General features: G+C 40.8%; 1 protein-coding gene across 6 annotated transcripts in view; it reads right to left on the reverse strand.

Moving 5' to 3' along the window:
• Positions 1–26,077, reverse strand: part of GRHL2 (grainyhead like transcription factor 2) — a 70,685-nt gene that overhangs the window by 26,168 nt on the left and 18,440 nt on the right. For 5 of the 6 annotated variants that reach the window (XM_034063424.1, XM_034063426.1, XM_034063418.1 and 2 more), the window contains exons 5-8: positions 22,552–22,604; positions 18,993–19,149; positions 16,618–16,729; positions 9,072–9,166 (exon numbers count right to left, since the gene is read on the reverse strand). In XM_034063424.1, the coding sequence (XP_033919315.1) occupies positions 9,072–9,166; positions 16,618–16,729; positions 18,993–19,149; positions 22,552–22,604 (417 nt within the window). The remainder of the gene's footprint in view (positions 1–9,071; positions 9,167–16,617; positions 16,730–18,992; positions 19,150–22,551; positions 22,605–26,077) is intronic. The other variant, XM_034063422.1, reaches the window with a different exon arrangement.

Here is a 26,077-nt window from a genome sequence, read left to right on the forward strand (position 1 = left end):
TGTGTTCTAGGAGTACACCTTACATGCTCCAGCCACTAGTGGTTGTTCAGTCTTTGGGAACTGACTAAAGAAAACCCGAAATAAAACCTCCTAAAACATGCCTCATGTGAACGTCAGGTCTTTAGCCCTGACTTGTTTCGCTCTACAGGCGCATTCTGTATGTTTGCTAATATAGAAATAGCAAGATCATCTTGTATCATCCTTTCCACTTGTCCTTTGGTCTGGTTTGCTCTTCTGACAGCTCACAATTCAAATTCCGTGTGGCAAAAACATGTCCTAACATTTTTTATTATTATTATTTTACAAATTCCCTTCACCCTTTCATCAGCAGCACCACTTCCTCCAGCCCATCAAAAGAGACTCTTCATCTTTACTTTGAGGGTCCTTCACTGTCAGTCTTCAATTTCAAACATGCATCTCACCCTGTCTTTCAAACTGGGGAGGAGCTTCTCAAACATTTATAAAACTACTCCCTGCCTCCTCTCAAAAGTCTTTTTACCCTGTAGCAGCAGCACAACTTGACATTACCCTCCATTCCTGGCAACCGTACTGCCTGCTTTTGCTTCCAAAATCCACCCCATGCTTTTCTTCTACACCAACTTGTGTGCTGATACCCATTACTCAGCTCCTCCCCCCTAACCTCCATTTTACCATGGGACAAACTTTGTGTCATCTGCCATGTGTTAGTACAGGTCCTGGGAGAAGGGTCTCCCACCACCAAGTCTCCCAAGGACTATTCTCATGCAAAGTAAGCACTGTGAACTGATGTATCACTGGTATCTTTCAGTCAGGATAGTGTGCATGAAACTTGAGAGATTAAACTGGATTAAAAATACAGCTGTTCTTCTGAGTGAGGAATATATGCACTACATAGTAATTTGGGCCAATTATGTATTGACCCAACACTTTCAATTTAAAAAAAAAAAAAACAAGAAAGAAAGAAACAAACAAAAAAAAAACACTGAAACTGTGAACTAAGGAAAAGGACAGAGAAAACCACCAGTATACACTGCCTGAACTAGAATGATGTGAAACCTGCTCCAGCAGAATGAGCACACTCAGGAAGGAAGGGATCTCAAACAGGTCTCTCAAACAGATCAGAGGCACATCTTTCTGGGCAAAGGGAAATCCAACAGGCACCTGGGCTCTGGGGGATTCAGGAAGGGTGAGCATGAAGGAACCTCTCCCCATCCACAAGCAGGGAAAGCAAAGCAAAGCAAAGCAAAGCAAAACCAAACCAACAGTTTGAGTGACCAGAATACAACAGAAAGACAGAGAAAGGTAGCCGAGAATAAAGGGCTCTGGTAGGGCTGGGAGGGGCGGGAGGCGGGGGGGGGCGGTGGGGGGGTGGGGAAGAGGGAATACTTTACCCTAACGGCAGAAGTTAGCATTACAGTCAGGGGTTTTTTATGATGGAGCCAGAGCAGCTTGTTTGCCTGACTGAGCTAATGGCCCCTCTGCATTTCTGCTTCTGATTGTATCACAGACCTGCATTTACAAATGAAATAGTTGAACTTTAACTGCGGGGAAAGGAGGGAGGTGGGGAAGGGCCCCAGGTGAAACTCTGATTTTGAAGCTGATAGTGTTATTTCTGTTTCATATTACAACTAGGTCTGTAGCTCCAAAGGTAAGCATGGATATGGGTCCACATGCCTTTGAAATATAATGGCCTGAATTTTCATTAGCCTTCAGACTCCTTCACAGTGTCAGCAATGCTTTAAACTGTGTCTGAAGACACAGCAGTGGAATGAGGTTTGACATAAACCAGAATCTAATAAATATTTTAGCCCCTTCTTTAGCAAAAGTATTTCAGCAAATATTTTAGCCCATACTTGTGCACAGGAGGGTTTCAAATTGTACATTAAAATGTGAGAGAGGATGTGCAGGCTTCGCACCTAACCAGCAGTTTGTGCATCAACTACCTTTGCTGCACACTCAGCAGAGAAGTAAAAGAAAGATCTTGTCCCACCTTAATCAACTACATACACGGTGTGTCATCTCTTCCACTGCCTCCAGAAACACAGAGCAGAGTAGGAGCAACTGGGGAAGACAGACCGTCATTTCCAGAGTCTCCATACAGCAATAACAGATTATTCAGCATGAATAATAGATAGATGCTGTTAAGATTCAATATCCTTGTCCTGACACTGCAATACATCAGGACCTCCCTGAGGAGCAGTGACTTAGGTTCACGCACATGAAGTACACTATACTTCCTGTCATATCATCTGCACCTCACAGACAGATGGATTTGAATTAACACAGATCATTTATTTTGGGGAAAAATTTTTGTCTCCACACAATCTTCTGTTAGCTTTCCTGTAAAGCACAACACTGACTTTGGATTTGGAAAATGGAGGGGCTGTGCAGAGGGAAGGGCAAGAGGGCCTAAGTTCTGTTACAAAGTTTATTTTAGGTTTTGTTTGGGTTTGGTTTTATATTTTGAATGACTCAGGATTTGCACCCGTTTTAACACCATGGTGCAGCAGCCTCCTGTGGTGAACAGGACCTGGAGAACCATCTGGATAGTCCCCTATTCAGACGAGAGACCTTCACCTCCCCAAAGCAGTAACCAAGACATGCCACCTGCTCTAAGCAGCAATGATTTTAACCCACCTGTCCAAGCACAGACTGCTTTGCCCTTTACAACCCTCATCTTCCCCTCCTTTGCAGCTCCTGTCCTTAATGCAGGTACTCACACTCTCAACGCAACAATGAGCAAAACAACCCCACTGGCAGCCACGGAAAAGATGCAGTCTCTGTCTACCTCTCCTGGAAGACATCCAGGATTAAGATCCTCCTTGTTCCGGTCTCTTGCATAGTACAGTTAAACAGTTAGAAAATGTAGAGTTAAGTAGAAATAACAGTAGCAGGAATAGAAATCACTACTTTTTTTTTCCCTAGGGCCCTGCCTACGCTTGACTTAGAACTATTTTAATGGATGTAACTGTAGCTGTACCTGAATTAATTTACAAACTATTTTTCCTGTGCAAATTAGATTTTAGCAATGTTTTGCTATTGGGAGTACATTTGGGTTGTAGCTATAGTGATGTCTCTTTTTATTTAATGTCAGCATATCTTAGATTAGAGCAATTAATGACAGAGTTCCACCCATCTAGTCTCCAGCTCAGGCATGCCATTGGCAATGAAAAAATCATTTGGAGAAACATCTGGTGCCTGAGAAAGTTTCAAAAGTGGCCTAAGATAATGACAACTCTTCTGTTTGGTTTAGAGCCTGTCTAGAAAAAGCACTGTCTCTTTCAGGGAAAGCATTCCTCCAAAGTGCAGCTGTTATTATGTGAATTACTGACTGTTTGTTAAATACTGCAGCATCATTAGTGATGTACAAGACACAAACACAGTAACATGTCTTAAGAGAAAGCAAGACTCAGAAATGCATTTCCCCTTTCATCATTTAATCCAGTCAACATGACTCCTGCTGTGGTCTCTCAGCTTATACACTTTAAAGGTCTATTGTTACGAAACTTCTAATATTAGCCTTTTATTACTATTTACATATTTACATTTCTGGCTCCCACCGTCTCAGGAAGAGCCAAGAGGAGAAGGGAGAGAAAACTGTGTTACAGCACAAAACCAGAAACTTAAAGCAGTTTCTCTACTGACTACTGCAAATTGCATTGATTCCATGGCAATACATAGAATCTATGCGTGGGTGATGGGTCTGCAAAATCCTACTTAAAAATGGTTCATCCCTCCAGACTGTAACAACAAAGAGTTTAATGACTTGTCTCTCAAATGACTAACATCAATCCCATCATTCCCCTCGTATACACAAAAAGTGTGGTTTTATAGTTTCTCCTGCCAGCCGTTACCTTATAAATCCCATACAAAGGTAAGACCTTTGTTTTATTTCAATACAAATGTCTCCAGCAAATGTTTACAGTACTCTTTTGAAGCTTCCTCAACCCACACCCCACCCTGGAAACTACATAAAAATGCCATTTGCTTTGAATCTCAGATATATACTTACCAAGCCATTTGTACACACTGAAATTTCAACATTATTTGCTACCATGGGTTAACTCTTCTTTAATAGATACATTGTGTGTGTATATATATTGCCTGGCATTATATAATATATATACTCGTATATATTATATATATGCATGCTTGCACACACAGACATGGTTTAATAAAGCAGCTGCAAAGTCTAATACTACATAATTTGTAGTACTAGCTCCCCAAAATAAAGTTCTTTTCCTCCAACCTTTAAATTTTGAGAGTACAGAAAATGTTACTTTCCTTCCTAATTATATGAAAATTGATGTAAGTCAAGAAGAAAATTAATTAAGAATAATTCTTATACTAGTCAAAACCTGACCTTAGCAACACTACCAATGTTAAAGAAATATGAATTGCCACAATACGAATCATTGCTAGAAACTGTGCTGCTCTATAAGCTTGATTTTACCATTGTGCCCACTGGTATCATAGCTCACTTTGGCCTACAATATCCAAAAACCTAATCCTGAAAATAACTCAATCATTGAAAACAGCTTATTACCGTATGGGCTGTGCCAAAACTCATTAAATAACTGGAAAGGTTCCCGGAGGCTTCAGCATACTTTGGATTAAAGATCAGTTAAATATAGCAGGACAATGATTGCATGCAAGTACACACAACAAATGTGCAGCACACAAATACTGTACACACTAAAAAGCATGTGACAGCACCTGCCTGAATAACATATCCACCAACCTCTGTTTGCTGCATGTCTAAGTTGTAGTGCTTAGCAGATATCAGTAATTTCTTGATATCACTGAAAAGTAATTTTGTCTACTTTAATATGCCTTCGAATTAAGGTTAAAAGGTGCTTTCCATAAAAAATATACAATTAATATATTGTTTCAGAAGTAATATCATCCTAATCATTTTAAATTACTGAAGTGTTAATCACAGAGAAGACGCATCTCAAATGGCTGGTATGATTTATGACAAAGATAATCACCTTTGACCAGGAGATTTCTGGTTATTAATTATCTTTCTTGCAAACTAATTTCTGTCAGCAGTAAGACTGCAAGCAGGCAGACATATGTCTATCAAAAATATAACTAATCTCTCTGTTCAAAAGCCTCCGCTAGAACTTTGACAACCAGACAGATGTTGTAGCAAATCTTCTGTAGGGCATCAGCAACGTGCCTAACTACCTTCTAGCATATTATGAAAAGACTTTTAATAGATGGTTAAAAAGTTAGTCAGTCCTTGTTAACTGCTGCTTGTTTCCTCATAATTTTTAAAGAACCCTTTTAAAAATACCAGACATAGCATTCAGGTTAAACCAAAGGGAGACAACAAATCACCCTGCCCATAAATGCTGCATATTTATACATAAAGTAAATAATGGGAGCAAAACAAAGATGGACTGTACATAAAGTGTTCTTCATAGAAACATAGGATAGTTAGGGTTGAAAAGGACCTTAAGATCATCAAGTTCCAACCCCCCTGCCATGGGCAGGGACACCTCACACTAAACCATGCCATCCAAGGCTCTCTCCAACCTGGCCTTGAACACCGCCAGGGATGGAGCATTCACAACTTCCCTGGGCAACACATTCCAGTGCCTCACCACCCTCACAGTAAAGAACTTTCTCCTTATATCCAATCTAAACTTCCCCTCTTTAAGTTTTAACCCATAACCCCTTGTCCTATCACTATAGTCCCTAAGGATGAGTCCATCCCTAGCAACCCTATAGCCCCCCTTCAGATACTGAAAGGATGCTATGAGGTCTCAATGCAGCCCTCTCTACCTCACTTCCTATCTCTGCTTCCTTGCCGCACAGTATGTTTATCTGTGCGTAAGAAGCATAAGGAAGAGTTGGACATAGCTGTAGACCTTTCCCCTCATTTCCCTGTGTCCTGCTCTGAACCACAAGTCTTATGGTGACCTCTAAACAATGGCCTCAGCCCAAAAGGATGTTGTTCTAGAAAAAGATAAGGATGTGCAAGGCCCAACTCTGTTCTGCCAGCCGGCCAGGGGACTGCTTGTCCCCTTGTATCCGTTGTCAACCAAATACAGCTGAGGAAACTAGTGGAGTGCTGTTTCTGACTTTGGTGCTGTTCCCTTAGTCCACAGAAAGCAACAGTGAGATTATTCCACAGCTCCAACAGTGCTGTACAAGATTCCCTCTTTCATGGAATTGTTCTGCCAGGCAACAGTCAGAACACAAGGGACAAAGCACAGAGAGCTGGAGCCAACACCCCAGGTCCCTTCATGGTACTGAGTTAATAAAGAGAGGCTTCTGCTTGTACGCTCTGGATGTCTGTTTCTTCCACATAAGAGCCATCCAGGCACAATGCTGCCTTACAAACCCTTAGCAGGCTAACTGTTAGCAGGCAGATTCTGGCTGTCACACCCACACTGCTATACCCTCATCTTGAAGGGTTTCCAGGAGGAGGGTACTGCTCTGCTTGTGTGGGGGAGGAGAAATCTGGCTTTAAATCAGCTGCCCTCCAGGAGGAATAAGAAAGTGAGAAACCCAATGCTCCAGATAAGTTTTCCTAGGTGCACGATTTAGTCTCCCAGGAGAGACAGGGATGTTTGGTTTGGTGATTTTTTGTTAGACGATTTCTGCTTCTTCTGTTTGATTTTTCAAGATCATTCCCCTGTGCATTTCCAATGACCAGTCTGTTTTCTTTCTTTCTTCCCGGGCCAGTAGAGCGCTTCATCACATCACATCTCAGAGGCCCTGGAAAGAACTGCTCTGTGCCGCTTTTGTCTGACTCGGAAGAGAAAGGCCTTTGTGCCTGTGAGGTTAAGTTTTAATCTTGAAATTGTGGTTGAAAAGGGAAAACAACACTGAGCAGAAACAATGGAGCCAGTTAAAAGATCATCATTCCAAAAGCTTAAGAAAAGAGTCTGTAATTAAGCCTTGAAATTCTTCATTTCTCTTGGATGAAGTAATTGCTGGAGAAAAAACAGCCTTCAGTGACGTGCCTCCGAGTCCACAGCTTTCAAACAACTGCAGGGCCATCCTATGGGAATCCCCAGACCCAGTGCAGCAGGTTATTGTATTAGACTCTCTAACAGGAGCGAGCATGTAGGTACGTGTATACACACGTGTGGGGAAGGAAACACTTTCGTGCATGGTGATAAGCTTTCAGGTACAACATGATTTATGTTTGATAGCCCAACACCAAAGCATGTTATGAATCTTCTTACTTTTATCAATACGTTTGCAGTTCAAGCTCCTAAAAGTTCAGATGTTCGATAACTAACCTCCCCAATAAATATGCATAAGCTAATTTGCATTTTAATGACTACTTCCTGCAGAAATACATGTGGCTCTCTTAACATTTTACTCCTGGCACTTTTTTAATCCAGCAGCAGTAAGAGAGTCATTATTTTAACATCTTACTCTGTTATATTTCCAGTGATCATTGCAAGATTTGTGCTCTTGATGTTCTGGCACCTAAGGCAAGAGCGACATGAAAGGTGCAAGATCAGAAAAAATGGCCAAGCATAACACCTGACATCAGTGGGAGTCTTGCTCCTAGATCAAAATGGTGTCTTGCTCAGTCTGGCTTGCAGCTGCAAATATATATGTGTTAAAGAACTAGCAGCACTGGCAACGGGGATGGTGCCAGTGGGGCAAGGTAGCCCTAGCCTTTAGTGCTTCTGTAAAAGCCCTTGGGAAAGTCCATTGCATTAGAGATCCCAAACCTGCATTTGCTTGCATAATGACCACAAGCACATAGCAGTCATCTGTTGTGATTGCAGAGGACAACATACCACTGTATTTTGAAATGGAATCACATAATGGGGGAGTATCTGCAGCAGTGAGTATGTAATCATTACACGAGTAAATACAGCACCATTAGCAACCAGGACAAGCACAACTCTGTTTACCAAGGCCAGCTTTTGAAAGAGCTAGGTGATTTTCAGCTATTGTATTTTCTTTAGTGCTCTATTCTTTTAAAATGTGCATCAGAGATGAAAATCGCTGTTAGTACAGACCTCAGCACCTTCAGTCAGCAAGTCAGGACAGTGAGTGTTAATGCTACCACTCTGTACTCAATGCAGTCTCTCACAAAATGACTTGCTTGCACAATCCAGTGCAATCTCTGTAATGCTCTGTTAGAAATGCAGTGAGGGATCATGCATGAAGATGTCTCTGTATTTGAAAAGATCCTTAGCATTACTTGAACACTGGGCATTTTCTATTCAACATGAAAACAGTATGAGGAGTTTGCTAAGCTCAACAATGCTTGTTTATTATTTCTACATCCCCAGGAATTCTGCATTATCCCCACACATTTTACACAGCCTATTTTCAGGAGACAACTTCTTATAATTAATGGCAGCTTCTCATTTCTCCCACACTAGTCCATGCAGCTGAAACACTCTGCCACCCCTTTGGATAACCTTATCTGTGAGAAACTTGCTGAAGTGCTCTTTGGTTTATAAATCCCCGGTTTATAATTCCACTGTAGCAGTCACATCCCTGAATGCAAAACCCCATGTCTGAGGGTACTCAAACACTAACAGAGACAGACAGAATGCACCAGTCCTCAGAAATATGTTCGTTCCTAATTACAAGGACAGTCTGTGCAAAATAAAAAATAATGGTACCAACACAAGGGAAAGCATAGTCTAGGTTACAGAATATTGATTATTAGAGATGCTAAAAGTACAGAAAGGAAAGAGAAAGAAAAAGGTCACTTTTTGTTCTAAACTGACTTTGCAAAAATGAAAAAACATCCTTTACTCTTTCTCAGGCAGGGCATATTTTAAATGGAAAAAAAATCACTGAGAGGTCACAAGTAAGGAACTGCATCGCAAGAGCCCTGCAGGCTTTCCTCGGAACTCTCTTTGTCAGTGACACAGGTGTGAACACAACATCATCACACCAACCATTACACACCCTTTTCCCTTTAACAGATGGCCAGAATCCCTGGGGCCAGTGGAAGACTACAATTTGCCTGGCTTTGCAGAGGCTGAGGGCACTCAGCTCCACCCACGTTCTTATTTGTTAAAAAGGAGAGAAGTGGAACAGTGACTAAGGATGGATGATACTTATAAAAGGATGCCATCCTCATGGCTTTTCCTCACCTTTGCCTCCTCATTGACATCCCAGGTAAAGGACACAGCATTGAATGCAATTTCTTCAATATTCCCAATGGTATTAAAACTTTCCTTGTAATCAGCTGTAAGAAACAATAAACAAACAAAAGACTCACAAAAAAGATTTGGACTTTCTCTTTTACAATGCATAGCAGATCTTTGCTTTTTCCCCTGGGTTGTCTAACGCATCAAAACTACCACTTGTATTGTTTGTGTTGAATTATTAATAAGCTTAATTGCAAAGAGGTAATATACTGCAGCTTGAGTCTTACACATACGCATCACCAGCTAATGTTCTTGCAAAATACTGCTTGCCCTTAAAAAGGAATCTGTGACTGTAGTGGGAATGAGTGGGCGCATTAGCTTGGGTAAGGAATGGCCAAATCTGGAAAATTATCTGGAAGCTATTGAAACATTTAAATCTTTATGTAAATAAACAAGCTAAAGAAGCTTTCTAAAAGGCTAAGAGCTATCACTGAAGGAAATGATCGGTAGTGCATATTTCTTGTCGAGCCATTTCAAGTCTCCCAGGAATTACTGCAGTGAATGATGGATTTCTATTTAAAAAAAAAAATAAAACAGACAAAAAAAATTAAAAAAAAATCCTTTCCCTAACGTCTGTATGACACTAAAATAGCAAAAAGACAAAGTATTTTTTAATTGTCTGACTCCAAATTCTGCAGCCTCTTCACACTTCTTTCTCATGGGCTGTTAATACTATCAATGAGCTAACATTTCAGAAGAAATGCAAAACAAGAGGGAGGAAGCCCAAATTTCAAGGATGACCCAATCCTTCCCCCAAAACAGTAAGGGTGAAACGCCACATAAACCAGACAACTTCCAGGTCTTCTTTATAATGAGAAAGAACAAGCCCATTTTTTCTCTCCCTTTGCCAACCAAACATACTTTTTTCTTTTTGATGACAGGTTAAGAGAAAGACACAGTTTGCAAGTAAGTAATATCTGCTTGATTAAAGGAACTTTCAGATTGTTCATGCGAATGCATCAACTCTCTCTGATACATATACCTTTCCTGAGAATCACTGAAGGCTGTAATTGTACTCAGTGCCAGAGGGATGAGCTTATGTCGTGCAGTAATCTTGATCTAATACTGCCCAAATCTGTGCTTCAGAAGCACACTGGTTCCTAGTTTTGTTAAAGAAAGAGGATGTTTTTGTATTCTATAAATAGAGAAATTCTAGAAACTCAAACAGTTTCAATATTCATTTCCTTTGCCCTTCTAAAAATACACTATTGCTCTCTAAAAAAAAAAAAAATCTAAGTAATAACAACTTTAAATTCATTTATAACAAAACCATGGCTGCAATAAGAATTTTTTAACATTTGAGAGGTGCAATCAGTATACTTGTCTCTCATAACGAAACACAGGCATGCTGGCATGGTTTTGGATACAGTAAAAATTCACTGTTCTGACCATAAGAACAGCACAAGATATTTGGTGATGCAGCAAGTGAATACAGTTTGAGAGGGCAGCAGGCTTTTCATTCCCATCATGAACTCAGATCTCCTTTCTAACTGAAGTAATTGGCTTCACTATCTTAATTCAGTGTGGGAATGCAAATAAGAAGAATTAGAAGACACATAAGTAGTTTAATATGCATGTGCACACATCCACCCACCCCTTAAATTTATGATTCACCAGAGAGTGCCTTGTGTAACTGACTGCTGCATATGGGCGTGCTGTGTAGGTGCACTTTGGAAAGACACGAACAACATGTCTTGTAAAGACACATGTTTTCTTCTCTTAAAAGGCTGTCAGAACCTCACATCCCACCAGCCCTTCCCTTCCCCCAACACATGCCTCCACTTCCTTAATTGTCATACACAAATCTCATGGAGCATCTATGTGACATGCTGTTTAAAAGCAGAAGTGTATCATATTCCCCTCAATTTAAAGTTATTTAAAGAAGGATCCTCAGTGGATTAAGACAGCATTTACACCCCAAGGATATCTGAAAGTTGCCAGTGTGACTACATTTTTCCTCTTCTGCTGTTGTGATTTACCATAAAACTGGGATTCTTCCAAATGCAAGAAAAAGGCTCCACAGGAATTATTTCCTTTTTGTTGGGTAAACTGCATATTAAACTATGGCAAATTACAACATTAAACACTAATAATTCACATGCATTGCATACCATTGTAGTAGGTTTTGTATTATGCACATAAATAATAAAAACTGTCCTGCAAAACAAATATGGGCAAGACTCTAGAGCACAAATAACCCCAATCCAAAACTTCCACACCCGCTCTGTATGTCTATGTTTGAACCTGTTTCAGTATTTGTCAGATTATGGTACTGATTCTAAATAATCAATATTTGCTGCAATTCAATATTATATTCTATGTAGAATCATACACTAAACCATGTCACCCAAGCCTTTGTCCAACCCAGCCTTGAACACTGCCAGGGATGGAGCGTTCACAGCTTCCTTGGGCAACCCATTCCAGTGCCTCACCACCCTCACAGTAAAGATCTTCTTCCTTATATCCAATCTAAACTTCCCCTGTTTAAGTTTTAACCCGTTACACCTTGTCCTGTCACTACAGTCAATAATGAAGAGTCCATCCCCAGCATCCCTATAGCCCCCTTCAGATACTGGAAGGCTGCTATGAGGTCTCCACGCAGCCTTCTCTTCTCCAGGCTGAACAGCCCCAACTTTCTCAGCCTGTCTTCATACAGGAGGTGCTCCAGTCCCCTGATCATCCTCGTGGCCCTCCTCTGGGCTTGTTCCAACAGTTCCATGTCCTTTTTATGTTGAGGACACCAGAACTGCACACAATACTCCCAAGTGATGTCTCATGAGAGCAGAGTAGATTTTACAAGAAAAAAAAATAAAAGTAGTAATCCAAGGTCACAGCACAACACTGGAAAAAACAGGGTTTTGTAATGGGAGGGATTTTTTTTTTAAGCTAAAAACAGTGAAAGTGCCTCCTCCTTCAGAAAAATCCACAGCAGCACTCAGGCTAAATACTGGAAAACACCTTTCCTTCTTGCTTACTAAGTGTCAAGTCCTCAGGTTTATTCCTCAAGTACTAAGGACATTCTTACATGTAAGTACATGCTTATCCTATTAAGGTAAATGCATCTTCAGACCCAGTACTACATATAACTGTTCAATCATCCTTCCTCCCAGGAGGCACACTAGCAGCCAGGACACAAAACAAATGAACATGGTGACCTTTGCATGTCTGAAGTGAGGGAACAAGTCACTCTATTTCCTCTGATCTCCAGAATATAACTGCAGGGCAGAAAGGAGACAGACAGACCTGTGCCACTGGGGAAAGCAGCAAAAGCAGAGACATCACCCTCATCAGAGGACAGAATACCTGGACCCCAGAACGGGAACATCCCAAGTTCAACTGATTCTCTGCCTGCTACGGACCAAGTCATGCTCTAGATAAAGGGTGATTCATAAACAATTTAAAAGTATTCACCGATGTTAAACATATGCTACAAACATTAAGTTAAAGTAATACTAATGATTATAAATATGTATGGAACTGGTTACACTGATTTATGGCTATTCAGACAGTTCTGAAGACCCCCAATACATGATTAACCCTTCATATTTTCCCACTCAACATCCTTGTCTCTAAATTGGGGAGACATCAGTTTGATGGATGGACCACTCTGGGGATAAAGAACTGGCTGGATGGCCACACACAAAGAGTTGTGGTCAACGGTTCAGTGTCCGGCTGGAGACCAGTAACAAGTGGTGTCCCTCAGGGATTAATGTTGGGACCAGTCTTGTTTAACATCTTTGTCGCTGACATGGACAGTGGGATTGAGTGTGCCCTCAGCAAGTTTGCTGATGACACCAAGCTGTGTGGTTCTGTTGATACACTAGAGGGAAGGAATGCCATCCAGAGGGACCTTGACACGCTTGTGAGGTGGGCTGATGCCAACCTCATGAAGTTTAACCATGACAAGTGCAAGGTCCTACACCTGGGTCAGAGCAATCCCAGGCACAGCTACAGGCTGGGCAGAGAAGAGATTCAGAGCAGCCCTGCAGAGAAGGACTTGGGGGTGTTGGTCAATGAGACAATGAACATGAGCCAGCAGTGTGCACTCACAGCCCAGAAAGCCAATTGTATCCTGGGCTGCATCAAAAGGAGCGTGACCAGCAGGTCAAAGGAGGTGATCCTGCCCCTCTACTCTGCTCTCGTGAGACCTCACTTGGGAGTATTGTGTGCAGTTCTGGTGTCCTCAGCATAAAAAGGACATGGAACTGTTGGAACAAGCCCAGAGGAGGGCCACGAGGATGATCAGGGGACTGAAGCACCTCCTGTATGAAGACAGGCTGAGAAAGTTGGGGCTGTTCAGCCTGGAGAAGAGAAGGCTGCGTGGAGACCTCATAGCAGCCTTCCAGTATCTGAAGGGGGCTATAGGGATGCTGGGGATGGACTCTTCATTATTGACTGTAGTGACAGGACAAGGTGTAACGGGTTAAAACTTAAACAGGGGAAGTTTAGATTGGATATAAGGAAGAAGATCTTTACTGTGAGGGTGGTGAGGCACTGGAATGGGTTGCCCAAGGAAGCTGTGAACGCTCCATCCCTGGCAGTGTTCAAGGCTGGGTTGGACAAAGGCTTGGGTGACATGGTTTAGTGTGAGGTGTCCCTGCCCATGGTAGGGGGATTGGAACTTGAGGATCTTTAGGTCATTTTCAACCCTAACTATTCTATGATTCTATGATAATCAGAGTGAAATCCAAAATAAGAGAGAAGTGGGGCTACCAGCAGATTGCCAGACCATCTCCTGAAGATGGGACAAATCTAACACATACTCCTGTCCTTAGTAAGCTTCTCTTATTGCCTGGTTAAATGGTACTCCATGGCATATCCTGGCATTTGATGATCTCCCTCATGGACTTGTAATACTCTCTGTTAACTACACAGGGCTTGGACATTAGCTCAGTATTCCTTTAAAGGAGCTCTTTAGGAATCTGATTTTTTTTAATGTAAAGGGAAATCTCCAGAGAGCCACACAATAATTTAGTTTGGAAGGGACCCCTGGAGGTTATCTGGTTCAACTCCCACCCTATTTCCACTCAAAGTGGAACTTCAAATTTGGATAAAGTTGCTCAGATTATCTGATGATAAAACAAGAGGATTTTGCTAAATGCAGCTTGAAACTTGTAAGAGAAATGTAGTTGGGAGCCATTCTGCCCTAATAAGCCAAACATCCACATCTGTCCTGGTTTTGGTTGGGATTAGAGTTCGTTTTCTCCCTAGCAGCTGATGCAGTGCTGTGTTTTGGCTTTAGTCTGAGAACAGTGCTGATAACACACCAATGTTTAGTTGTTGCTAAGTAGTGTTTACTTTGATTAAGGACTTCTCAGTCTCTCATGCTCTGCCAGTGAGGAGGAGCACAAGAATCTGAGTGGAAGCAGAGGACACCTGACCCAAACTAGCCAAAGGGGCATTCCACACCACAGTGTGCCATGTCCAGTATATAAACTGGGGGAAGTCACCCTGGAGGGACCCATCACTGCTCAAGCTGGGCTGGGTTTTGTTCAGCGGGTGCTAAGCAATGATATTGTGCATCATTGCTGTTTTGTTGGGTTGGGTTTTCTTTTTGTTGGCTTGGGTTTTCGGTTTTATCCCTCTCTCTTTGTTATCTCCCCTGTTATTCGTAGTATTATATTGTACTTCAATTATTATACTGTTCTTATCTCAACCAATGGGTTTTACCTGTTTTCTGATCTTCCTCCACATCTCACTGGGTGGGCAGGGGGGTTGAAGGGAGTAGGGGGAGTGAGTGAGCAGCTGCGTGGTACCGAGTTGCCAGCTGGTGTTAAACCACAACGACAATGTGGGTCCCAAAGAAAGTGAAATGCAATTCAGAAACATTGTACTTGGTAGGAACCAAAGTCATATTTCAGCTGTTCTCAAGAAAACACTAGTGAGCACATATAAATCTTTCTTCTGAAAACGCTGAAGAGAACTCTTAAAATTCTCACATCTGTCAGGGAGTGCTGTATCAATAATTCTTATTACACAGGCTTTGCTCATATTTGCAGTTCAAATAAAGATGCCAGAGCACCTCAAAAGTCAGCACAGACCTAGTTCATCTCAAACTAGCAGAAACAGAAGATGTTCGCTTTAACACAGATAAACACACAGTTCATGCACATCATTTGTGCTGCAGAGCACGTGTCATAAACCGACTTGTTCAGGTAAGGGGACTGAAATGTGGCGGTACACCACAAGTGCAGTGGAGTCTGATGGTGTTGGCACTGCAGTGGAACAAGCTCCTAAGCACATACCTTCAAAGGTATGAGCACAAGCACTACAAGCTTGTAGGGACTAGCACACAAAAACAGGCAGCCTTCAGAAACAGCTGTGACGTGGCATACCTGCTCTTTTAACATGTCATCATAAGAGTCATTTTGTCTGGGGTAGAAGTTTTACTCCTTAAATACCCCAAAGGACAGGGAAAAAAAGAAAACAAGAAAAGTAGTTGTGAAAACAGTTCAGCCAGTACTATGCTGATAAGACAAGAGGCAGAGAGGAGATTCAGGAAGAGGTGTTTTAACCAAATAGCCTGACTTTAAATAATGCCAGCCTCAGTGGAGGCTGGAGCATTTCAAAGTGGAAAGGCACTGCATGAGTAGAAACACTTAAGGATTGATCACCCTGTTCAATCACCCTGAAGTCTTACAGTAACCCAGCTTTTTTCCCCTCCTCCTCCTCCTCTGTGCCCCCTCTCATTCCTGCCATTCAATGGTTTGGTTCCCTCAGGCGGTCAAAACAAGATAGACTTTGTCTGCTTTGGTCTTGCCGACTCCTTTGACTGGAATCTGCTGCAGATGTCTGCATGTGTAAACTGCATGTGGGAGGGGAGAAGCTATTGATGTCTAGACACTCCCACAGATTTCAACTTCAGGCTCCTTGGCAGCAGGAACGTGTTCTTCCTTTGCTAAAATCTCCCAAGCATGTGGATAGAGCAGTTGTGGCTGAAATTGGCTTGTAAATACTTTGGACAGGATGAACAGTAAACAGGTCTCTCTGGATAGCACACCAGAGTTCACTTCTCTTTCACTTATCCCTGACACCAACAGGACCCCAAAACTGGGGTGCAGAAGTCCTGTGTGCCCGTTTGTGGTCACTATATTGATGGCATCTTCACTCTCAGGCTGCACTTACACACCTGATTAGTTAACATAACTGTTATGTGGGCTGCTGCTGTTACTGGATCAAAGAGTACATCAGCCTTTGAAAAAATAAAGGAAACAAACACTGCCACTCCTGCAGAGGTGCAGACCTTGACTTCCTAGCAGCAGAAGGTGAAACACCACTAAATATGCATGCAAGACTGAAACAATTCCTTCTACATCCTGCTTCATAGAGCCCATAGCCTAGTCCTAGCAGGGATGAGCTATTGCTAAAAACTTTGGTATAAGCCTTGCAGCCATTGCCAGTATATCCCACCACATCCCAGTGTAAGGTACTAGAGCTTCTCACACCCTGCAATCTTCCCTGCAACAACTGGAGATCCTCATATACTCACCAATGTCGAGGACCCTCTGTTTAGCTGTGTGCTGCCGAGAATGCCAGTATTTCCAGTATTTCAGCTGTTCGTCCCTGTTTTTATCCTCACTGAAAACAACCATGACCACGCTCTAAGAAAACCAACACCAGAAACTGCATCAGTTAATAAAATTAACAGTCAGATATACAAAAATTAAAATATGTCATATGCCTCTAATGCTGATCCAGTCACCACCCTCTCTCAGTATATTGGTTGTAAAAGATTGCTGATTAATATTCCAGTGGAATATTGCCATGTACTTAAAAACTTGGGGCAGAAGAAATGTAGTTTGAAAATAATGCAGGGCCTAGGATTATGGTTTTGATAGTCCAAATAGTATTTAATTGCATTCTTTGATTTAAGAAGTCCAAGTTCCTTTAAGTAAAAAGTGATCACTTCAAAGTCAGAGGATTCCCCAGTTCCAGTTCTGATCCAAGTCCAGTCCAGTTGCTGGAATTCAGATTCCTTACCACTCTGGAAGATGACATTACACTGTAAAGGGATGTGTTCTAAAGGTAGGACATTTTCAAGTTTAGCATACACAGTCCAAATACCCTTTCTTGGAGCAGGACTCTTGCATACATGCATTAATGACAAAATCAATGTGACTACTGAGTTTTCCTGAGCTTTTCGTCAGTTCAAGATCTGAATTCCTTTTGTTAAACTGTGATTCAAAAGGAACAAATTGAAACTTCAAGCAAAACGTCGCATGTGTAATAAAGGCTTTTTTAAAAAGCCCTGTTGTAGGCAAGCAAAACAAAAAAACCCACAAAAAAAGTGAAAGAATGCTCATACTAGGTAAAATGAAGTGAAAAGAAATCACAAAGAATAGAAATTTTAATACTTCTAAATATCCTCTTTTGTTTCAATTTTTCATTTAACCCTGAGCCACTAAGCTCATAAAAACCATCATCAAGCTGTTTCATAAGCCAAGGAGCTGGATCACAATTGATTCATGATTTATTATCGTTCACATAATCACCACCATAACTCTTCACATGCACTGTGACCTTCTCCGTTCCACCTATAAAAGCTGAACGTCATCACTGCACCTCCCATGCCTGGCTACTGTGTGGGTATGTGTGGATGAGTCCTGAACTATGCATGTGCATACTGGCTGGCCATCAAGTACGTGCTGGCTGGCCAGCTGATGCACTAACCAGAACTGACAGTGCAGACTGCAGTTCTTCCACTAACGAGACAATCTTTCTTCTCCATGAAACACTTCTATGAAACTTATAGAGGTTTAATACTTTGAGAACCTCTTGCGCCTATCAGGTTTGTATGGAATTGGCAATAAATTCAACAGTTACTTGTCTGGGAGCCTGACAAACAACATGATCATGAAAGTATGAAAGTTGCATGTGGTTTCACAATCTTCTGTAAACTGTATATCCTCTAACAGAAATGGTCTCATCTCTTCTTTACAAAATAAAACACCATACCATTATCAGCCTCATGTCCCTAGGAAACCAGGCTGAAAATTAACTGCTGTTCAGGTTTACAAATCATCGCTTCTCTTTAGGAAGTCTCTCTAAATTTTATGTATGATAGAAACATAGATTGTTGTCTGCTTCACATTGACTTTCACTGGTTCCTTCGACTAAAGTCACAATATCTTGCTGGTATTCAATTTATTTGGATGGAAACACTTTTGCAGCCTCACATATGTGCAGCCCTTCCAGCTTCAGGGTGAAATTTGCAGTGCAGCAACTCTGAAGCTCATTGTTCATTCCAAGGTTACTGGGTTAGGATTTGCTTACTCAAAAACATTACCAGGGAAAACAGAAGGCCTCTTCACGAGGCAGATGTTTCTGAGTACTCAAGCTCTGGTTCTACCTGTGGAATCTAAGATGCAAGTAATCCATTTTGTCGTACTTCTGGGTGAACATCAAGTGAAAGCTCACACTTACGCTATGTAAATTATTTAAAAGTTATGTCACAAAGGATGGCTTCAGTTCTTCACATTTTGGCTGAAAAGCAGCTGTTGAAGAGCATGAGTCAGTGAAGATGGACTTACACAGCAGATGCAGCAATTCTTTGACTTTTTCTTTAATCACAGCAAAGGTAAATTCACCAATGTCAAGTGTGGTATCCATGCAAATACCATTCTGCCAATTCATAAACTGAGGCAGATACGTGTATGATTAACTCATAAGATCACACTTTGAAAAAACAGACCCCAAGATATTTGAGAACATCACCAATATGACTCTCCCACCTCTGCACAAGGCGTGACAGTAAGTTTGCTTTGTCCTCTCCCACAAGAAAAAACATAATAATAAAAACAACCAACCACAATTGCATTTATCTGCAGAACTGCAGTCCCATCTAGGAAAGAAATGGAACTATACCCTGACTTTGCTGATGGGATGACGGAAACATTTGTTGTCACCCGTCTCGCTCAGGGTGATGGCGTAGAACTGTCCTTTGTTCAAGTAGGTCATAGGCCCCTCCCCTTGCTTCTGACGCAGAGATTTGGTAGCTTCTAGCGTGTACTGAAAAGTGCTGCTGGAAAGACAATGAGAGAAATACCAACAAAATCCACATCACTTTGCCCTTTTCTATTTCTCTCCATTTATTATTTATTTCATGCATTGTATAAGCAAGGCAGAAGCTAATAATAAAACTGCAAGAAAAGGTTACACAGGTATTTAAAAAAGTAATTTTCTTTTTCCAAGTCCATCATATCTGGGAATCAAGCATAAAACTATCTGGACTTAAAGTCTCTTGGATCAAAGACTATATCTTTACTTCCTCTGAAAAGAATTACGAAGTACAAGACTGCATACCCACAGTAAGAATGTCAAATACTGGGAGGGCATTTAGTATGATTCACAGGAAATCAGCTACTTCCACAGACATTTAAACTTAGGAGCATCACAAAAAGAGAAACAACACCAAAAGAAACCCAAACAAAACACACACCCCTCCAAAAAAAACCTAAAATATGGACATGGAGAATGGAAAGTCCAGCTGTTACTTTCAGCACAGTGCAGAGAAGGAATACAACCAGAAGGCTCATTTGTTTAAAGAGAACATGCAATCAAGGTTTTTACAAGCAGTCTTTTCAAAATTAATCAGACAGAATGAAGTACCTGCATTTAGTTGTATCTGCAATCAAGTAACCCTCCTTTAGAAAAAGACAAAAATTAGAGAAAAAGAGTTTGCTCTTGTGGTAGAAGTCAGATTTCAGAAGACACTCCTTCAAAGGAGAACCTTCCACCTTTAAAGCAGCTCTTGAACCATGAAATGTCAAAGCTTCTTTAACTAGTGAACTGTTAGCTGAACACAATTCTCAAAAAGCCTCCTTCAGCTGCCTCCTCCAATAACGGGCTTGAACAATAATCCAATAAAAATGATGCCTGCAGCTCCTCACATTCTCTTAAATGAAAAATAATGTTAACATTGCAGAATAAATCTCTTCAAACTGCATTTGGAAGCTTAATGCAAGGAGACATTTGCAGGATGTCCTCACAAATTGGAGTTACCGGGGGAAGCACTTTTACAAAGGTCCTAATTCAGCAAGTGTTTAAGCAATATTGGAGTAGAACTAAAAGGACGAATATCCTGGTCTAAAATAAGAATGTATGTTTAACTTTCTAGTTCAAGCAAATACTCTGGATCATCATAACACTGCCATAGCATTACGGAAATAAAGGGAAGACAAAAAACATTTTTAATTATCCAATAGAAAAAAAAATCACTAAAATGCATGAATACCATTTAAATCCCCACTGAAGAGAACACAAGAAAAAAATGTGATGCACTGTAAGAAGTTTCAGAGAGTTTAGTATCAATTATTTATTTTAGTACCATTCAAGCAAATGAAGACAAGTTCTAAGTGTTTCTCAGCTTATAAATGGAAATACAGGCATTTTTCTAATTGCTTAAAAGTTACAAATCAGAACAAAACTAAGGTAAAAAGCAAAAAAATTCACCTAAGGTAAAAAACCTATACCTATCCAACCCACTGACAACTGTACCAGCACTTCTCAACAATGCAGTTGCTGCTAACATAAAGGTTTTTGCACACAACATGAAGGCAACATGAAGGAGACTGCACTCTCCTCCACTGCTGCCCACCATGGTGTCTGTTGCTGCAGTCCCTCTGTCCTGTGTGCAAGGGGAGCAGAGGCTCTGTCAACAATGGCAAGCAACGCATGTCCATCCAAGCAGACTGGAAGAGCAGAACCACTGGTACTGTGGACCCTGCATCCATCCTGATGCATAGGCTTGTCCAGCATATTGACCTCCTATCAGCAGTGGGGGCACATCCTCAGATCTAGTGTCACACAAAGAGGCTGCAGGTTTTGCACAGCAAGGTGCCTAACAAACATGCTGAGTGCCATGGGAGATGCACCTCAAAATCTCCTTCCAGACAGAAGGCCTGACAAGGATGCGTACTGAGAAGGGCTTCAGATAAACTAAAGGCAGACACACAGTGTCTTAACAGAGCTGCCTACAGTCTGCCACAGTCTGGTCTTCTGTTTCCTGGCACTCTGTTTCAGAAAGACATCAAAAAATGCAAGTCCCAGACACACCGCACCTGGCCGATTTTGCAGTCTCTGTGTGGTAATACTTGAGAATTTTCTTCTTGTTCCCGAATGGCAATCAAAGTGTGCCCTATAGCAGGAGGATTACTCTTACCCCTAAAACTGATTGCAGTCACTCGAATTATTATAACCCTATTCTGATTCTCACCACGAGTCTTAACTAAAGCCCCCTGCAGTCATTAAAGGATCTTCTACCAGCCTTCCAATTACTTTCATGTTCACCACTTTTTTCTTTCAACATGAAGTTTTCATTCATGAGCACCTATCACTTCCAGGTAGCTCCCAGGAAAGATGTATTTTGTTTTTGTGAATGAGCATTTGGGTATTTCTTTCTAATGTGGACCTGGGCCATAGCATGAAAGACAATGTCTGAGAATTGTTAACAATACCTATGCATCAGGATTCAATTTTATAAAAATCCAATGTAGTAAATGAGCAGTCTTTGCTAAGTATCTGTTTCATATGTACTGCCTATACAATGACTCAGTTCTGAGCTCACTGCAGTTACTGATTGGTTTAATATTCCTCAGGAAAAAGATCAAGCTGTAAGGAACCTCCACTACAGCAGCAGTCATATGTCTACTCTAGGAAAAATATGTAGGCATGTTCCTGTTGCTAAAGTGAGAGTAAACTCTCAGACATCAACAGAATCAATCACAAACATAAAATGAAGCACCAGCTTGTAAACTTTACTAATCACAGTCTTTGTTAGTTAAAGTGACTCTTCAATGTTTGCCCATTCTGTGCATGCATTTTTATGTGCTTAAGGAGGACACTAATCTTTTCAAACTTCAGTTTTTGAAACTTTGTAAAAACCTTTTGGAACTCTTAGGGTCTTTAACATGGCTTGTAATAGATGCTTCATTTATTTTATAGGTAAACATGAAGTACTATAACAAGCAGTGTAAAATGTCAGGGGGTCTCCTAGAAAACCTACCAGGAACAGAAAAAACAGAAGGGAAAAATAAAGATGGGAATTCCATAAGGCTGGTGGAGCCAGAGCAACCATCCTGGACATCAAAGTTGTGGATCCTACCATCCTGAAATGTGGGGAAGATTTTCCACGACCTGGCTGTCAAAGCCCTATTACCTGGGGACCTCTCTCAACAGTTTTAATCTCCCTATCTCCAGGGAGCTTCAGAAGAATTACTAACTTAAAAAAGTGCTGAGAGAAGATAATAGATGAAGAATAAACTGGTCAGATATAAAAGCTAACATGCACAGGAGAAGAAGGGGAGAGTCAGGAGAGCCCTGCAGGTGCCCCAGTGTGATGAAAGAGAGAAGTGAATACAGGCAGCCTCTCCTCAATACATTCCCACATGATGCCAGTCAACACATTTCAAAGCTTATGCAATACCTTGTTTGTTCATAAATATATTCTTCAGCCCCCACTGACACACTGCGATACTTCTGAAAAATAAAAACAACAATTAAAGACAATTTGATACGATCAAAATGCAAACGCCAAAAAGTAGAATTACATTTGTCTAAGAACCCCTCAGAAGAAACTATCAACTATTAAAACTTAAAATCCCCCAGGACTGGAGTGAATCCTACATGGTCTTTACATTAGAAATTCATGATACATTTATGTCAAACTTTTAGAGTTTTACTGAACCTAACTGCTACAAGAATGTAGCTGAAAAACATCTGTCTTATGAAACCGCTTGCTTACACATTAATATATTCTAAAACAAGCCTGTAAAAATGTACCAAGTCTCAAAGATAAGCAGTTTTTCAAATTAAATCAGTTTTCCTACAGATTTTACTTTTTGTTTTATTTTGCTGTATTTAAAAATATATGTGTAGTCAGCTGTCCTTAAAGCCTACAATGAAGTGCTTACAAAAATTCATATTGGTATACTCTCTTTGTTGAATATGACAGGTGAGAGGCTAAGAAAGTATTTTATCTTCAAGATCAGGTTGGATGGGCTTTGAGCAACCTGATCTAGTGAAAGGTGTCCCTGCCCATGGCAGGGGAATTGGAACCAGGTGATCTTTAAGGTCCCTTCCAACCCAAACCATTGTGTGATCCTCTAAAGTTCTGCTTGAGCAAAATGCAGGCTTTACCGGATGAAAGGAGACCTGCAGTCACTTTAAAAAATTAGAACAGATAAAAAAAATAAGGTAGAATTCTAAAAAAAAAAAATATCTTTTTGCACAGACTAAGCAAGAATGTGTACTCTGTCCTTTTGAGCAAATGAGCCCATTCATACTCTATTATGTAAGCATTGCTGCTGCTGCTTCTTGGCTTGCATGTTGCCCAAAACATGTTTTTACTGATGTGTCTGATTCACTGATGGATCATTACATTTAATCACCAGAACTTCTTTTGTGATCACCAAGTTAGCAATTAAAAGCTGTTTTGTGTCCAGAAGTTTCCAGAAGCCAACCATATCCTGGGCTGCATCAAAAGGAGCATGACCCACAGGTCAAAGGAGGTGATCCTGCCCTTCTACTCTGCTCTCATGAAACCTCACTTTTTTTGTGTGCAGTTCTGGTGTCCTCAACATAAAAAGGACATGGAACTGTTGGAACAAGTCCAGAGGAGGGCCACGAGGATGATCAGGGGACTGGAGCACCTCCTGTATGAAGACAGGCTGAGAAAGTTGGGGCTGTTCAGCCTGGAGAAGAGAAGGCTGCGTGGAGACCTCATAGCAGCCTTCCAGTATGTGAAGGGAGGCTATAGGGATGCTGGTGAGGGACTATTCATTAGGGACTGTAGTGATAGGACAAGGGGTAATGGGTTAAAACTTAAACAGGAGGAGTTTATATTGGATATTAGGAAGAAGTTCTTTACTGTGAGGGTGGTGAGGCACTAGAATGTGTTGCCCAGGGAAGTTGTGAATGCTCTATCCCTGACAGTGTTCAAGGTTGGGCTGGACAGAGCCTTGGGTGACATGGTTTAGTGTGAGGTGTCCCTGACCATGGCAGGGGTTTGGAACTTGATGATCTTAAGGTCCTATTCAACCCTAACTATTCTATGATACTATGATTCTAAGTGTCAAGTCAGGCAATTTTGAAAGAGTTTTTACTTTATGCACAACTGTGTCACAACAAACATCCAGTCAGATACTCGTTAAGTGTAAAGGTATTATGTACTGGTTAGGAAGATTTCCTTAAGAGCCAAAGTCAAGGATCCATAAGCAGCAGAATAGATAAACTAAATACTCTAAGAAATCTCACATCTGAGGGGTATTACAATAAGGATGGTCCCATATTAATATGCTAGTCATCTCATTTTATATGAAGACTAGAGGTTGACATTGTCAAAAACATTCAATTTACTTACCTATTGTTGAAAATTTTGTCTATGCTATAAAGAACTAATAAATTAATCACACCTAAATAAGAATGAAAAAGATGACCAAGGTATATTTATGTAATTGTTGAAATTGTATCTGAATAATATAGCAAGTGACTGACTGAAGTATGCACTACCACAGGAATCTATAAATACTCACCACTCTTTAGTATAACAGAACTAAGTCACTCAAGAAGCATTTTGAACCTATTTCTAAATACCTATATGTAATGTGTTTAAATATTGAGCAAGTATCAGAGCAGATCTACTGCAGCCAATCTCACCAACTGAATAGGAAAACTAGTAAGAACAAATGTATTCCTACTTTAAACACTAGCTTAGCACAAGTTTCTCTTTTGGTACATTTTAACATTTTGCCAAACATTATGCTTTCCCCATACCTTCATAGAGCTGTCCCTACACAATGCCACAGGGCTGGAAAAGCAGTCACACACAGTATGTGAGGGCTAAGTGGAGTTTGGGATGCAAGGCCAACATATGGATCTAAATTCCCTTCCAGTTAAACATCTTTACATATTTGATACCACTTTGTAGTGTGTCCCAGAGCAAACCAACGTGATGGAATCACTCAGCTACAGCACCTCAGGGAAAACCACAGGTACAGTACCACTAGAGTCACATAAAGAGCCATTTAGCTATAACAGTAAGAAATAGCTGACGTGATTTGCTAATGCAGAGCAGTGTTTCTAATCCAAAGTTTGATCTTACTGATTTTTCAATGGCAGGCTAGATTTCTCCATTAATTATTCATGTAGTTGACCTAGCTGTGTTCTATATCTAAAAATTTATTTCACTTCCAGACATCCTGATCCATGATGCCTGTGTGGAGACAATTTACTTCTCTATAATACACATACAAACAGTAAATGTCTTAAATATCCAGTCAGACTAACTCAGTCCTAATGTAATTTGCCTTGTACTTTTGTTACATTTACAATTTCATAAGAGTTAGAAGTGAAAACACCAGTGAGATCTTTACCCCCTAATATCTCTCATTATTTGCAGAGCTACTGTTGAAGCTTTAAATAATTTCTACCTTTCTCCATTTCTGGCTTGTTCGCATTATTCTGCAGCAGGCAAAAGCAGAGAGAGGGTACTCCATAGCTGACTATAATTAGTCTGCCTCAGCATAACCGTAAAATAGTTACAAGGTAGCTCCTTATCTCTCTTCTCATTCCACTACATAAACACCCACCAAAATCTCCCTGCCTGTTAACTTCTCCATTCCCCTTTAGTCACCTAATTCTACTACTTTTTCTCACTCACCCATGTTGCAGAATTAAAGCTTAGTGCAACAGACAGCTTCTGAATAAATTGCTTGGGTTTATGTAGCAACAGAGACTCATTTGCACTTTCAGAAGAACATTAAGAACTTCCCAGTCACAAAGTGGCTGCTACTTCTTACTGTTATGAATAGCTCAGAAGGCAGATCTTGCTAACAGGAAACAAATCTTCTTTCAGCTTGGCAACTATCCTCTACTCAAGACAATATCCCAGAAGACAAAAGATCAGAGTCTATTATTCTCAGAGTTTCCAATAAACAACTTTTAATCTGCCT

Source organism: Melopsittacus undulatus, chromosome 1 (genome assembly GCF_012275295.1).
Source record: "Melopsittacus undulatus isolate bMelUnd1 chromosome 1, bMelUnd1.mat.Z, whole genome shotgun sequence".
In the NCBI taxonomy this organism is placed as follows: domain Eukaryota; kingdom Metazoa; phylum Chordata; class Aves; order Psittaciformes; family Psittaculidae; genus Melopsittacus; species Melopsittacus undulatus.